Source organism: Xenopus tropicalis, chromosome 7, assembly GCF_000004195.4.
Source record: "Xenopus tropicalis strain Nigerian chromosome 7, UCB_Xtro_10.0, whole genome shotgun sequence".
NCBI classification, from domain to species: Eukaryota; Metazoa; Chordata; class Amphibia; order Anura; family Pipidae; genus Xenopus; species Xenopus tropicalis.
Window position 1 is genome coordinate 64,274,359 of NC_030683.2, and position 16,804 is coordinate 64,291,162.

At 39.2% G+C, this 16,804-nt stretch overlaps 1 protein-coding gene across 5 annotated transcripts in view; it reads right to left on the bottom strand.

Moving 5' to 3' along the window:
• casz1 (castor zinc finger 1) overlaps window positions 1-16,804 on the bottom strand; it is a 280,717-nt gene that overhangs the window by 61,590 nt on the left and 202,323 nt on the right. For 2 of the 5 annotated variants that reach the window (XM_018095836.2, XM_012966967.3), the window contains exon 1: window positions 2,677-3,098. The exons of 1 other annotated variant lie outside the window; for it this stretch is intronic. In XM_018095836.2, the coding sequence (XP_017951325.2) occupies window positions 2,677-2,725 (49 nt within the window). In that variant the 5' untranslated portion in view covers window positions 2,726-3,098. Of the gene's footprint in view, window positions 1-2,676; window positions 3,099-16,804 lie in introns of those variants that run through there. 2 more of the 5 variants (XM_012966965.3, XM_018095835.2) reach the window with 2 other exon arrangements.

A 16,804-nucleotide genomic window follows, 5' to 3' on the forward strand; every position in this document is an offset into this window, starting at 1 on the left:
GTTGCACATTGCAACTCCGCCAAAAATCACATGAAGAAAAGGGCTGCAAACAAACAGCACCAGATAGACATTAGAATACACTATGTTCCAACTAGCCTTTATACTATTGTGCATTTCTATGTGCAACAAATTTAACATGAAACATTGCATGCATTTATTCTGAAGTATACAGTCAAATGCTCTGTAAATATTTTGACAGTCAAATGCTCTGTAAATATTTTGTAAGACAACAAAAAACATATAGTCAATTAATTGACCACAACATACATTTTTGGTACCAGACTCCTCCCTTACCCAGGGGAAATCAGATTAGAAGAGTCTACTGTAAAGAAGCCACATTGCTTTTATGTGGCAGAGCTTGCAAAATTTATTTCCAAATTCTGTTAATCTTTGATACACAACCATTTAATTTGCATAACCCTTCCCTATTAGAAAAAAAACACACACACAAAACAAGCACTTGTTTAATTAAAAAATGTAAATTTGCTGTCATCTTGGGGCCTGGTGAGTTAGGGACGGCAGTGACATCTTATATTGCTGACAATGATGTAGTGAAAATGTATTCAGTGAGCTAATGGGAAAGGAAACATGGGACACTCAAGTGCATGCTAGTTATAATACCTTGGGCCCAAAGCATCACAGCCTTTTAAATGCAAGACTTTTTGGAGATTTAACAAATCAAGTCCTTCAAGGCTGTATGAAAGTAAATAGGGTAAATAAAATAACAAATATGTATAATCCAAGATTATCATGAAACCCTTTATTCTGCACAATTCAGACTATTCAGTATTATAGGGTTTAAATGCTGAGAAAGAAACTTCTACACATACAGTGTGTTAGTATTACAGTATAAGAAGTATCTTCCTTTTATTTCACTACTGGCGACAAACATTATTTTTAGATGAAAAAAAAACCTTTCTAAAGTGAGATATTTCAGAGTACTTCCTATAGAATGGGCTAGGCAGCTGAACAAAATAAATACAGTAAGGGGATTTCTCTGAACTGTTCAGTCCCACCTGTTGCCACATTATGTTAGTTTTACCCCCTCCCAAACTATCACACACACTTGTGTGCCTTAAGGGTGAACAGCTCTGTTTTCTAAAAACGTTCACTGGATCTCACTGACATGACTCAAAACATGACACAAAACATTTGCACATACACAATTAAGTATTTTTAGGCTGAAATAGTTTTTTTATGTATTGAACATTCCCTATTTAGCGCTCAAGAACTTGTAACATTGCTTGGAAGTCCCATAGATCACAGTGTCGACTGCCCCACCACACAAAGCAGTAACCAGCAAGTTGCTGAAACTGATACTTCTTTTAAAGCAATTTGGTCAGGGGCAAGTCAATTAATTCTCACTGCCAATCGAGCGCTATTTGCATTGCTGTGGGATCTACCCAAACATCTATGCCATACTTCTTAGGACAGCTTTAAATAAAACTGACGATCTATGAACTTTAATGTTAGCAAAGTTTAGAATCATAATAATGTAACTGTGATAAACCCGATCTCTTGGTCCCGATGCACAGTGCTCGGGACCAAGGTAAAGTAAGTGGGCATTTTACATTTTTTCTTTTGAAGCTGAAATAGGATCATCTCTTGGGTGTGATTGCCTGTCACCACGGAAACCCTTCAGCATATGAGCTGTAAACAGACAGAAGAGCAACGGTCTTTCAGGACAATGCCTTAAGGTTCAACTGCCACCCACCACCCTGACTTATTATTCCTCCTCGCTGCTGCCGTATCTGCAACAATTGCGTGGTCCCTCCTCTCCCTCAGCTCACCTGCCCCCCGCACCCCCCCCCCCCTTGGCGTGCCCAGTTGTTAGGAGTACGTACCGGAGGAACAAGCAGCACCATAGCAAACTTCAAAAAAGGGATCCTCCCAACGAATCATTATGTTATAATGATCGCTTATTTTCAACAGCCACTGCCTTGTCCCAAATTAATGAAATTCCTTTTGGCTTACACAGACTCTTATAGGGAAAACCAGAATAACTACTGTACAGAACAATCAGCTCCTAAGCCCCTTGTCTCTCCCTTCCAGCGGCAGATCCCTCTCCGCTGCCCATCGGTGCCTCCTTGATTAACCCGCACAACTTCCGTGTTGTTCTAGGAGCCGAGTGACTGAGAGGCCGGTGCCAAGCTCCAGAGATGGGGCTCTAATCGGGCTCTCTCTGCCAATTGATGGGCTAACAACATGTGTGCCGCCCAGTTACCGGGTTACAAGCACCGAGTGCTAGATTCTCCAGTCGCGACCTAAAGAAAATCCTGTTCTTAACTGTCCATTCCTAGTACCCTGCATTTAAATCCTTAGCGAAAGCATAAATACCAAAGTGCCGCTGTGCTGAGGGCTCTGGAACAGAACAAGCTCTCTGACCTGACTGTGCCTGCTGTCACCACCCCCCTCCGCCCCCCAAAGTGCCTCTAGGGCAATAACGGGGTGAGCTACGGGAAAGTTTCCCGAGCCACAGGAGCAGTAGCACAGCCTGTTACACAACAGCTGCTCGTCACAACGCACAGCAATATGGAAACTAGAAGCGCACAAAAGCGACTATAGAAGCGAAGGCAAGTCAGACAGGGAGAATTGATAACTGGACAGGAAAGTGGCAGGTTCCTCATTGTGCTTGAGAAGAAGAAGAAGAATAGTCGGCAGGTGCCGGATACTCACCATAGTCACACAGTCCAAAGCCGTATTCACTTAAATAATCAACTTTCATAATACTTAATTAATGTCTAATTGCAGCTGATTTGCTTCCCGGATCACAAGTTGTTTGACTGATGTCACTGTATGTGACTGTGGGAGCTCAATGAGTGGAGCAGCCTGGGATTGGCAGAGCTGAGACGGTAACGCCTTCCGCCGGCCTTCCCAGCTGGCTAGAGGGCAGGTGAAAGATCAGTCAGTGTGCCAGCCCCTTTCCCTTCTCTTTCCTCTCTCAATGGAGCTGCCTGAGAGCTACTGTGAAGTGACTGAGCCAGCAGCGTGGAGTTAGGGAAGCACACACACACAGTCAGAGCAGAAGCAGCTCTATTCGTGTGGCGCTCGCTGAGGGGCTGTCCTTCCTGATTCACAGCTCTCTTCCCAAATGCCCGGCTCCCTGACAGAGGAGGCGGAACACAGTCCTGCACAGGCACAATACATTTCCAAACAAAGTGCCACAGTTTGAGCTATAAACTTATTCCTCCTCGTAACAAAGCAAGGGCGCAATCATGGTCGTCCGCGCTCCGTGGCTTTAAAAGTTTTGTTCCAGGGCTACCTTATCGCACTCGCCTACCGCCTGTGTCCCAGCCACGTATTCCCAAAGAAAGTGGTAGCCAAACTCATGGCAAACTGACACTGGCGGTACTATTACTCAGGTGGGCTGCAGGGGGAACGGCAGCTTGAGAAACCTTGTGTAGGACCAAGGCAGAAGCAAAACCCACTCTAAAAAAAAGAATAATATTTCACAGGGGGTTCTCAAGCCCAAAGCTGTTTCTTTCTAAAACAAAATGTAATGAATCTAAACATTTATTTACAGCTATTTGTAAATACTATTGCAACTGAAAGCAACACTTGTCATTTTCAGTGCTCTGGCTCTGACCAGAAGTTTGTTTTCCTACAGGTTTATTATCTGGCTACTGCTACATTGTTTCAGCAGCCAGAACCAGCGGTTGCAGAATATAAACAGGCAGACTCTGTTTTCATTAGAAAAAAATACATTTATATGGTTTATAAGTTTCTCTAAAATGTATTTTCTTTCATTGTGCAAAATGATGTTTTGGGTATAAGACCTGTTTATGGGCCAATGTTTGCACTGTAAAGTTCCACTGCAAGAAAGGAATTGTCAGACTTCAGCACACACTGAATGGCCCACACTCCTTTTACTACTCTAGCATTTGTACTGTTGCAGGCAATCCAGCCGCAACACCACAGTACATATTACAATGTACAAGATGCTTGATAAGAAAATTAAATATTAACAAAATTAAGTCATTTAAGCTGGTATGGTACTACAGGGATAATAAATTCCAGATGCCTGAAACACATGAAAGCCAGGTGCAGACTTTTCCAGTGAACTATGGTATAGAACCCAGCAAAAATCTAGCAGATTTATATTATTAATATAATATTTCCTTATTTGACAAAAGTCTTTTGGTAAATAAATACATTGGGGCAAAGTCTTTCATTCTTGCAGTGCAGTGTTATCCTTTCATCCTATCCATGACATTTGTATCAATAGCCTCAGTTATTAACACAGAGGAAAGGACCAAAGTACAAAAATTGGATGCAGAAGGAAACCACTGATTAAAGGGTTTGTACCTCCCATGCCCCACCCCATAATTCACCCAAATTTGCCAATCATATTCAACCTCAACCAAACCTCTTTAACCCCACTGTGATACAGACCCAGCCATTGTATTGTCATATATATATATGCTCGGAGGTTTTCAGTGATGATCTATTGCCTTTTTTCAACCCAAATTAATTAAAAAGCCAGTAAAAATTTGATAAAAATGCACTAAATATGATAACGCATAACAATAGCTTTACACTACAGAAACTATACATTCTGCATAATTTAAAAAAATATATTTTTGCTTAAAAAGACCTGTAGTTTCTACACAGGCACAACTGAAGTTCAATCAAATATGGTTGCATATTGGGTTGTTCCTTGCCAATAGATTTTCATTTCCTTACAGAAACACAGGGTTGCAACCAGTTAGCCACACTTCTTAAAGATCACTTCTAACGACACCATAAGCAAGAATTAGCGATAAAGGAATCTGTACCGTTTTGCTTTGCAGAAAAGTATGCAAATCTTTGTAAAGATTTGTGAAATGGCAAAAAATTCACAAAACGGCAAAAATGTTGCACATCCAAAAATGTTCTTGCGCATCAAAAAAATGGCAAACTTTTGTTGCGCAGCAAATTTTCCCACCAATTTCAGGAAACAATCTGCCAATGGCGAAATGTGAAATTTGGCACGAATCCATACTTCTTAAATAAATTCGCTCATCACTAGTGAGAATACAAAGTCTGCCTACCATAACTCAAGCCTTAGATCAGAAGTGTGGCCTATTTCATCACTAGGCCGCAAGTTCTTTCAAGCAGTGCAACGATCTCTCAAGAAGATTCTTGGCTGGAAGCCCATTCCCAACCAGACCTATCAAAATTATGTTAGAGGCAAAACCAGCAAAAACAGCTGCAACTCAGGACAGTTACAAGACCTGCGTCACTGTATCGACAACACATAAAATTAAGGGATGATATTACTGCTGTTCTTGATAAACAAGAATTTCAAAACCTTCAAACCCAACTGAAGTAGGCCATAGCCATGGTCATTGATCAACCTTTTAGATGCCTGTTAAGCAATTTTAACTTAACTTGTGCCCGAATCTGTCCACTGAGAGGCTGGAATATGGCCAGGGAACCCCCTAAGATACATATTCTTATGTATCTTAAGATGTATCATAACCCTAATTCTCTGAATGCACATATTCAGAGGTAAAAGTCCATTCTGCAACTCCCCAAGCAACTAAAAGTATGATTGCCATAATTGGCAGAATTACACAGACACTCCACAGATCCTGCAACAAATAGGCCTTGCAGAGATGTCACACAAACCACTTTCACAGACATTGGCATTCCATGTATCTCCTCTCTGGCACGGAACAGACAAGTCTCCTTTAAAATATCTGACTTTATGAACTGAAATTGCATAACATCATATAAGGAATCAGATCCCAAGATTGTTTCCCCTATCAGTCCCATAGTTTCTCTTTTTGAAAGATTGTTTTCCCCTGACTACTAATTTCATGCAATAAAGCTGGTGCTGAACCTACAACAGAAGGCCACAAAAGCTAAAATGTATCAGTGCAGGTTAATATTGCCCCAGTGGGGATCTTGGACTTGCATTATTGGTGATTACATTTCTTTCATCCACTCAATGTACAGCTTGTCAAAGCTCCTGATTCAGCTGCCAATGTTTCATTGTGGAACTATACTTTTTAACTTGCCATTGGGGTAGGTGGGCTAAAGGTGGCCATACATGGTAAGATTTGCTAGTTTAGTGAGGTCGCCAAATGAGCATATCTTTCCTCCAATATGCCCACCTTGGGTGGGCGATATCGTGCTAATGCAATCGTTTGGCCGATATAGGGCTGTTCCGATGAAATATCAAGTCTGTCCGATCGACCAATTTTTGGCCAGATATTGCCTGTCAGAGGCCCCAATACACAGGTAGATAAGCTGAAATCTGTCTGTATAAGACCACCTTTTGATAGGTCCTGCCACACAAATACATTGAATAATTAAGGTGGAACCATTGATAGAGACAACTGGAGACTTGTGACAAAACTCTGGAACTAAGTACAGTAATATAAAGTTTTAAAGCTGAAGAGATTAGCTGAGTCTTATCATAAATTAAAGGGGTAGTTCACCTTTTATTTAACTTTAAATATGTTATAGAATGGCTATTTTTAAACAACTTTTCAATTGGTCTTTATAATTTATATTTTATACATATATTTTATACTAATATTTTATTAGTTGCCTTTTTCCTTACAGCTTTCAAATGGGGGTCACGAACCCCCGCAGCCAAAAACTATTTGCTCTGTGAGGGTACAATTTTACTGTTATTGTTACTTTTTATTACTTATCGTTACATTTGGCCCCTCTACTATTCATATATCAGTCACTCAAATCACTTCCTGGTTACTAAGTTAAATTAGACCATAGCAACCAGATAACTGCTGGAGCGCTGCGGAACAAAAAGTAAAATAATAAAAAAGCTAATAGTAATAAAACCTGAAGACCATCAATGATCCCCAACCAGTGGCTCATGAGGAACATGTTTCTCACCAAACCCTTGAATGTTGCTCTCAGTGACCCCAAACCAGAAAGTTATTTTTGAATTCATGACTTGGTGGCAAGTTTTGGTTGAATAAAAACAAGATTTACTACCAAGATTTACTAGCCAATCTTAGCCCTTATTTGGCACCTCCATAAACTTTTATGATGTTTGTATTACTCCCCAAGTCTTTTTACATTTGACTGTAAGAAAAGTTGGGGACCCCTGCTCTACATCATACTAAAAGTTTATATAAAGGTGAACAACCCATTTAACAATTCCACAGAGGAGAGTTTACAATTCTGTCTTAAACATTATTTATACTACTGTTCTTACCCCAAGATAAGGGATCTTTATGTACTCAGCTGTACGTAGCTGTATTTACTATACATGCACCAGAGGACTAGTGCCTTGTTGGCAGCTTTGGGGTGTGTTCTTCTGTATAAAAAAATATTTCTTAAGGTGGCCATACATGGTGCGATCCACTCATTTGGCGTGATCAGGCATATGGGCTGTCGGACCAAGGACTGCATCAGTCCCACATCCAAAGGGAAAATGAAACCTCCCCGATCAAGATCTGCCCAATTTAAGACCAGATATCGGTCTTGTAGGCCCATTGGTGGTGCCCATACATGGGTTGATAAGCTGCCAAATCAGTATAAAGGACCCAAATCGGCAGCTGAAATCTCCCGAGTATGGCCACCTTTATTCCAATATTTATCTGAATACCTCATCCCGCCCATGCATTTAGCAGCAAGTTGAGGGGGTAGGGGATTACAACTGTTGTTGAGTTGGTGAGTTGAAGATAACATGCCTATGGCAGCAGCATCTACAAATGCACCGCTGGACACATTACATGACCTCTTGGATAACCCAACTTTCCCTTTACACTGGAGGAAAAATGATATCCTCATAACACACTGCAACTAACAATTGAAAGAATGTATTAGGGTGATCTAGCTTCCAGTGGAGCGATCTCTTTTCTATATCAACATCAACTCAACAGATATGGGATAAATCAAGGCTTGGGAATCAGATTATGGAAAGAACACAAGAAAAGAAAGACTGTTATACATTATGGGATTTTTTTTGGAAAGTTTAAATTAATACTATCCTTCTAGAATCAGGTTATATAGTTGTCTTACTATGGTATCATTTGTCAGCCAAAATAGCAAAGTCCTCTTTTACCTATTGACTTGGGGGAAATTCAACCAGTTGCCATTCTCACAGTAATAACACCAGGGTCCCCAAACTTTGCAGAGTTAGGCACCAGGTAACTGCGGTTCAAGGTTAGAAAAAGTGGGCGGAGACACCAACAGCCAATCAAATTTTACCTATTGACTTTCAATGGGAAAATTCAACCTGCTGCCATTCTCACAGTATTAACCCCAGGGTCCCCAAACTTTTCACAGTTGGTCACTGGGCATTCAAGTTTCTTTTAAAATAGCAAAGTGGGAGGGACCAACAACAGCCAATCAAATCTCACCCATTGACTTTAATGGGAAAATTGAAACTGCTGCCAATCTTACAGCTATGAGGCTACACCCCCCAAACTTGGATCACATAGTCATGGGGTCAGCCTGAATGACAATATGATGATCATTGGATGCCCAAAAGTGGGCGGAGCTGTGAACAGCCAATCAGATTTTACCTATTGACTTGGGGGAAATCCAACCTGCTGCCATTCTCACAGTAATAACGCCAGGGTCCGCAAACTTTGCAAAGTTAGGCACCAGGTACTGTAACTGCGGTTCAAGGTTAGAAAAAGTGGGCGGAGCCACCAACAGCCAATCAGGGTTTACCTATTGACTTTTAATGGGTAAATTCAACCTGCTGCCATTCTCACCGTATTAACCCCAGGGTCCCCAAACTTTTCACAGTTAGCCAGTAGGGGACTGCAGTTTTAGTTTTGCAAAAGTGGGCAGAGCCACCAACAGCCAGATTTCACCTATTGAATTTTATTGGTTTGATACCAGGGTTCCCAAACTTGTATGTTACAAGTTTAGAAAAGTGGGTGGGCCAACAAAAGCCAATCAGATTTCACCTATAGCCTTCATATGTTTACATTTAAACTGCTGCCATTCATTAAATAATAATACTAAGGTCCCTAAACTTTGCAGAGCTAGTCACCAGGTAACTGCGGTTCAGAGTTAGAAGAAGTGGGTGGAGCCACCAACAGCCAATCAGATTTTAACTTTAATTGATTTTTAATGGGGAAATTCAACCTACCTATGCCTTTCCTAGAGTATTAGCACCAGGGTCCTAGGGGACTGCATTTTTAGGTTTTAAAAAGTGGGTGGAGCCACCACCAGAGAATCAGAGTTGACCTATTGATTTTTTTTTGGTTTAAATTTAAAATTCTGCCTTTCTCACACTATTTATGTCAGGGTTCCCAAACGTAACACAATCAGTCACTGGCTGACTACATATTCAGGGTTAGAACTGGGCTGAGCCAATCCATTTCCACCCATTACATTTAATTGGTTTATATTTAAACTGATGCCATTATTTAAGTATTAATTCCAGGGTTGTTAAACTTTCCAAAGCTAGTCACTTGGTATTTGCCATTCAAAGTTAGAAAAAAAGTGGGTGGAGCCACCAACAGCCAATCATATTTCACCTATTTACTTTCAATGGTGAAGCGTAAAATGCTGTCAGTCCCACAGTTTTTATGCAAAGTGTTTTTTGCAAAGGTGGTCACTGGGGGACTGCACTTCAAAAATAGGAAAAGTGGGTTGGGCCACTAACAGCCAATCAGATTTCATCCTTTGACTTTTATTGGTTTAAATTTAAACTGCTGCCATTCTTTAACTATTAATCCTAGGGTCCCTAAACTTTGCAGCCACCAACCACCAATCAGATGTCACTTGTTTACTTTCAGTGGGGAAATTTAAAACTGCTGCCATTCAGACACTATTAAAACCAGGGTCCCGAAACTTTGCACAGTGGTTTTAACTATATAACTGTGGTCCAAGGTTAGAAAAAGTGGGTGGAGTCAACAAAAGATCACATTTCAACCCAACATGAAGTTTGTTCTCAAACTTCCCTTTCTAGTTATTACTTGTATTACTTATTTTTGTATTCAGGTTCTCTCCTGTTCATATTCCAGTCTCTCATTAACAACACTGCATGGTTACTAAGGTAATTTGTACCCTAACAAAACTGCTAAAATTCCAAACTGGAGAGCTGCTTAACAAGAAGCAAGAACAAGAGAAAATCATTTTAAAAAACTACAAATAATAAAAAAAAATGAAGACCAACTGCAGATAGTCTCAGAATATTACCCTCTACATCATACTGAAAGTCAGCTCCAAGGTGAACAACCCCTTTAAGGGTTTTGTGGCTGGTCAATAATCTGTATTTTCTAATGTTTTATTAAAGACAATAGACAGGAAATAGCTTTTTTTTAGGATCCAAAATTCATCCTGATAAAAGATGGATGAACACAAAAGAGCTGCAAAACTGAACTTCTTTTTCAAAGAAAACATATTTACATGTATAGTGCAGCAATAAGTAGTATACACACTGATGTTAATAATTTTCTTTTTTGTGTTGCTAGTCATTTAAGTTTGCCTTTCTAAAATTTTTATGCTGTTAATATATTTAGTCACCAACTTACATTATGCTCCTAGGTGTAAATTGTGTATCAGTTCTAGCATACAAGTTAATGTATATGAATGATTTATTAATTGACAAATAGGAATAAAATGTTAAATTCCTCTCACAATAGGCACACAAAAGGAAAACCTATATTTTGCCTATATAGCTACGTCTCTGTTAAACTACTATCATTTAATTCCCTGGACTAAGTGAATACAAAAATCAGTATTTTACAACTTTATAGAACAGAAGCATTCACACAGCTATAATTGCTATAACGCTATATTGCTAATTTTCATTATGAAATATCTGAATAGAATGGTCTCAAAAAATGTTGCAAAGTTAATAGTTCACACCCCAATAACATGTTTTTGTATTCAATGCAAATCTTAACAGTAGGTATGTAAAACATTCAATGGTAAGTGTCACAAACAATAAAAGATTAGGTGGTAGAATAAAGTGATAACTGTGATATCAGCAGGTGTGAAAGACAGATGTACCAAAGGATAGGTTGAGAATTTTTCACCAGATACTAGAGACACTACGATCTGTCAGCAATTGGGCACAACTTGCACATGCAAAAGAACAGAAGAACAAGAGTGCTGAAAAATATAGCCTAAACAACTGCTTGTTTCACTCTACATATGCACTAAAACAATGGTCACCCTTAGTTATCCAGACCTTTTAACATAAAGGGGTTGGCTGGGAATTGGCCAAATTCTGAACAGAATCCTGGATTCAGTGCATCTCTAATCAATATTAATTGATTGGATTTCTTGGATCTGCGGGTCCTTCAATCTGCCCTTAAGTAAAAAAATAAATGGCAAAATGAAAAATATATGAATCTGAGCTCAAAGAAACTGTCTTAACCACCCCAGCAGCTCAAGATTCTGATATAACTTTATTTTGCATTTAGTCATCGCTTTAGTATAAAGGTGACAGAAAAGACAGTTAAAGAGCAGCTCATTCATTTCCCATGTTACTCATTATTTAGAAAGAAGGAGTGGTTCAGCTGGCAAAGAAACTGGTCACTGAAGCAGGGAACGTAATATTCATCTCTCTTAGGAAAATTACTTTTTCTTCCTCTATATAAAGCACCAGCATTAGGTGTTAAGGTAAAGGTTTGTCATTGAGATGTTTAGGTTTAATTGGCTAGTTGCACACAGATTTGATTAATATGACGTAAACTATGCATTAGATGTTGTAACCAAATATTACTTTCACCATAAAAATGAAACCTACAACTGCAACTGCAGTTGTTTCTTTGCGACTCTATTGCATTTGAGATCAGATTCATATATTTTTCATTTTGCCATTTATTTTTTTACTTAAGGGCAGATTCAGTGGTCTTAGAAATACATATATAGCTTAGTTAATGATAAATGTATATAAAAAGAAAGATAAGAAATAATTAGATGAAAATATAACTGGCAACTGCCAATCCATGATAATATAACAGCATAGAAGCTATTACTGGGAGTGTAGACTTACAAAAATGTGAATTAGGAATCATACAGCATAGGATATGCTATGTGATGAAAAAAATACTGGTTTGTGCATGTATGTTTGGTTATGTTTGGATATTAAGGTGTGGCATAGTGTTTAGATTTGTGTATTTGGCACACTGACTGATCTGTCTCTATTATCCTGCTAGCTGGCAGTCTCCTTTCTCTAGGCTTCTTAGTGAGTATTTGTAAACTAGATATCTAATGGAAAAATTATAGGAAAATTATAGTGAAAGTCATGATGAGAAAATCAGATTACCCCCAATTCAATTCTGCCATCCCAGCCCACACAGTGTGCTCTCCATTTTTTCCCATAAATGCCAATGCCAGGGGTCCCAGTAATCAAATAAAATTGAAAATCATCTTTCCATTAAATTCAATTAGCTGCAATTTCTAAAGCCTATCAGAGATTTTAATTACTAAATTATAAAATTCTCCAATGCTAAATTGGAGACCCAAGAAAACCACGCATCTTTCCATTTCAGTAAAATTATAGCAGGGAATCTTGAATGTCTCTGTTCTTTTGCTTACTTTTCTGAATATAATAATTCTTTCTGTATCTGTAGAAAGCATCAGCTGCTTCTTGTCCATGGATCTTTGTCACAGCCTCCGAAGGCTGAAAACATCAGCTCATTCACTTGTAGCTCATCTTATTTTAACTGTGGTTTTTTAATATATTCTATTGTTCTAAGGCACTCTCTTCTGTTTATATATAATCTATATATTTTTTTTAATTTAATATTAAGCCTTGCAAGTTAAGTTCTGCAATTTTCACACTAGGTGTGACTGTAAATAAAGAAGTTATAAATATAATTGACTCTTTCATTATACCGCCTCCCTTATAGCACCCAGGAAAATCCTTTTGACTAATGTGTGGAAAAACTATAGCAACCTCGTTAAATCACCTCCCTTTCTATAATGCCAATTTAGTTTCTTTCTTCATTAGGCTGGTAGAAAAATACCACTCCATTTATGTATTTAGAAATTGTATAGTACAGTGACTATACTGTATAGTATTTGTTGTTGTTCTCCCTCTACACGCTGTCTTTGGGAGATCTTATCCATTCTTTCAGCTTTAAATATCATCTGTATGCTGATGATATTCAAATTTACTTTTCAACCCCTTCATTAAAGTGATACTGACACAAAAAACTATTTTTCAAAATAATAATGGGCATCAAAAGTTAGCTATAGGTCATGCTGACCATTTTTTGTTTAAACTTTTGCTTTTGCCAGTAAATGTTACCTTGAAGATTGAACCTGACTGTTTTACAGCCCGACTGCCACTTCTTTCCCTGTCTGTTATCTATCTCTTCACTGACATCACGTGACATAGGCGGGCCCTGCTCTGTTTTTTTTCCCCCTTACTTCTAGGCAGTCCGTGCATTACCTAAACCTGTCACTCCTCTCATCTGAACTGTGAGTTTGCTGTCTATTAATCATGCTGTTTATCGCTTTAAAAAAATTATCTGCTCGTGCGTATGCGACCTGCGTTGTCTCCCCAGCTCCCACATACTTTGATGCCAGACACAGCCCAGAACAATGTCCTGCACGCTGATCTGAGAAACCACAGCCTCTAAAGGTCCCCATACACGGGCCGATTCTAGCTGCCAATATCGGTCCCTTAGACCGATTTGGCAGCTAATCGGCCCATGTGTGGGCACTACCGACGGCCTGGCCGACCGATACCTGGGCTGAAATCGGACAGATCTCGATCAGGCAGGTTAAAAAATCTAGTCGGATCGGGGGACCGACTTTTCCTATACCCGTAGTTATACGGCCCTGGGGCCAAACGATCGAATTAGCCTGAATTCTCCCAATATAGCCCACCCGTAGGTGGGGATATCGGTAGAAGATCCTTAACTCTTTACTGTCGGAGGTCAATTTTGCGACCTGCTGTAGCTATTTGACAGAAAAAAGTCTTGCTTCGTAGCTCAATCTAAAATGGAACATTCCCACCTAAAGCTTCTGTGAATAGTTATAATTCAGCAGAATAGTAATAGTATCAACATTATGCATGGTAAATAGATCTGTACGGAACACTTGTCATTGCTCTTTTGCAGGTCACATGATATTGATACTATACCTACACATACACTATTCACAGCAGTGTTAGGTGTGTGCACTTCCACAATGGCAGCAGCATGGGTTGAAGCAAAAAGGCTAAGTAGAGTCGGGAAAGCAGCAAGATTGTGATTGGCTGCACTTTTCAAACTGAATAGGAGATGCTTTTAAACACCAACCGACTATTGCAGCACAAACATGGCAGCGCCCTCAGGCAGTTAAATAGGGGATAGTACAGGAAATATAAGTGTAATAGCCAAGTAGTTTTACACTGAAATGAGAAAGCTAATACAATAATATAGCAATGAGAGGTTTGAAAAGCATTATGATTTTTGGTGTCCCTTTAACAGTTGAAACTGAGACTCAAATCTCTAACTGCCTCCTAGCTATCTCCAATTTGATGAACCAACACCACCTCAAACTGAACCTAACAAAAACTGAACTAATGACCTTTCCACCTAAGCCTGGTCCTACCCACCCATCTTTTCTATCTCTATTGATGGCACCCTCATCAACCCTGTCGATTCAGAGGTGATCTTTGACTCCTCTCTCCTATATTAACACCACTGTCAAAACCTGCCACTTTTTTTACGCAATATTGCCAAAATCCATCCCCTTCTTTCTACTGCAACAGCTAGGCTGCTCATGCATGCTCTTATTCTATCCTGAATTGACTACTGTAACCTGCTACTAAGCGGCCTCCGTAACTCCCATCTTTCCCCCCTACAGTCTATATTAAAAACTGCTGCCAGAATTCTCCTCTTCTCATCCAGGAGAGTTCAGGCCCTTCCCCTGCTAAAGTCCTTATCGTGGCTTCCTATTAAACAAAGAATATTTTACAAACTCCTTCTCTGTGACCTACAGCACTTATATGTGCCTATTTGTGCCTGTAAGTTACCCTCTAATATAGGCTAGGGGTAGGCAGGAGAGGCTCCTGCCTGGCACCCCACAATCGTTGTGCCCTAGGCAGGTGCCTCTTCTGCCTACCCCTAGGGTCCCTGGGGTGAGGAAGGATTTTTTTTTTCTCTTGAGGCATAATTGGTACAGACTTCAGGCTGGGTTTTTGCCTTCCTCTGGATGAAAAAACAGTTGCTATTTGATAACGTATTTTAAGTTTTATTTGTCACATCAGCGGTAGGACCTTGCCAGAGTACTGCACAGAAAATTTTAGAAGAGGGAGAAAAGAGGCTCTCTCCTGTGACTGCACGGTGGATTGATAGATACAGATGTTACTACTGCTTGTGCTAGGTGACAGCCTGCTTGGATTTCCTATCATCGAGACACTGTAGATTTGGGACTGGCAGCAGGGCTGCTGAACTTTTCTCATGTTGGGATGTGCAGCTCGTGCTAGTAGCAGAGTTTGGGGCCATCTCTGTAGGTAGAGACAGCCTAATACTCAGTGGTGGATATAATGACATAGTGCTGATCTCAAATCGCAACTATGGAAGTGAAAGTCAAGTCTTGTAGCTATCTTTTATGGAATTCTGGCTTTAGAATATTGCCTTGGGAGTGACATGGTCCAACATTATGGCTGCACACCTCAGCAGGTACTTCAAGCACCTGATTTAAGGAATTGGGGCTGATGCTGTTGTTGATGAGACAGGGGATCTTTGCATAGTAGTTACAAACCTGGGGAGGTTTATGTTCCTTTTAATTATATTATGAGTTAAAGTCATAAGATAAGAGTGAAGCAAAGCATAAATATAGATTTTTGTCTATTAGCTGCTTTATACAATGATCATAATCTCTACAAATGTTATGGCTTATACTGAGGTAGGACAAAATTGTTTGTGCTGATGCTGCAATGTAACATCATCCAAAGGTTTAAAAAAAAAAAAAAAAAAAAAACTATAAAGTTATGATAAAAAGTACAAAGTAAATGATAAATAAAAGCAAAGTTCTTGTTCTGTGTTTCATCACATCAGTATACCAAAGGAGGTATAGAGTACTTAGGGCTTGGCACAGAAACAGATGTAGGCAGATAACAACCACTTGCCATACCATTCACCTCTTTTTCCCTATATTATTTCAGTCTGTAAGGCATTATTTATGTGCTTTTCCCATTTCTGCAGCCCTATTGCTGACATCAAGATTGCAGCTAAAGATGATGCACCCAGAAAAGAGTCATACATAAGGAACAACTAAATACAATAAATTACCTTGAAAAGCAAAGTGATTATGAATGTAGAATTCTAGGCACATTATTACAAAGCCTAGCTTAGCATTTTAGCTTTACAGTTTTTATATAAATTAAATGTTTGGCATATGACTTTAATGGATGATTATTAACACATTTTACCATTGTAAGTTGTAGTGCTCCTATTATCGGGGCATTTTTCTATCAATGCAGTCCACAAGTGGCATGCCTCCCTAAAATTTGTTACCCTACCATAGGGCCTTTGTAGCCTGCCCATAAAAGAACTGACTGTTAGGCAACCATTTAGTACCATACCAACACAACATATAAACAAATGTAGGGGGCATCATAGCCATACATGAACTGTAAGGTGCACTATCTATCTAGCTATCCATCTATCATCTCTCTCTCTCTCTACATGATATATATATATATTATACAGTTTATATTTAACAAATAAGTTAATGTTTCTTACAGTGGACATATCACCAATCAAAATTATTTTCTGTACTTATTAAAGTAAGTAGTACTAACCCAGTAACTATCCAACTGGAATTTATATGTTAATAACCATGGATAACCTGAAAATAAATCCTCATAAACAATTCTTAGTGATGTCACCTCTATCACATGACTCACTGAAAATCTACCTCTCCCTATTTT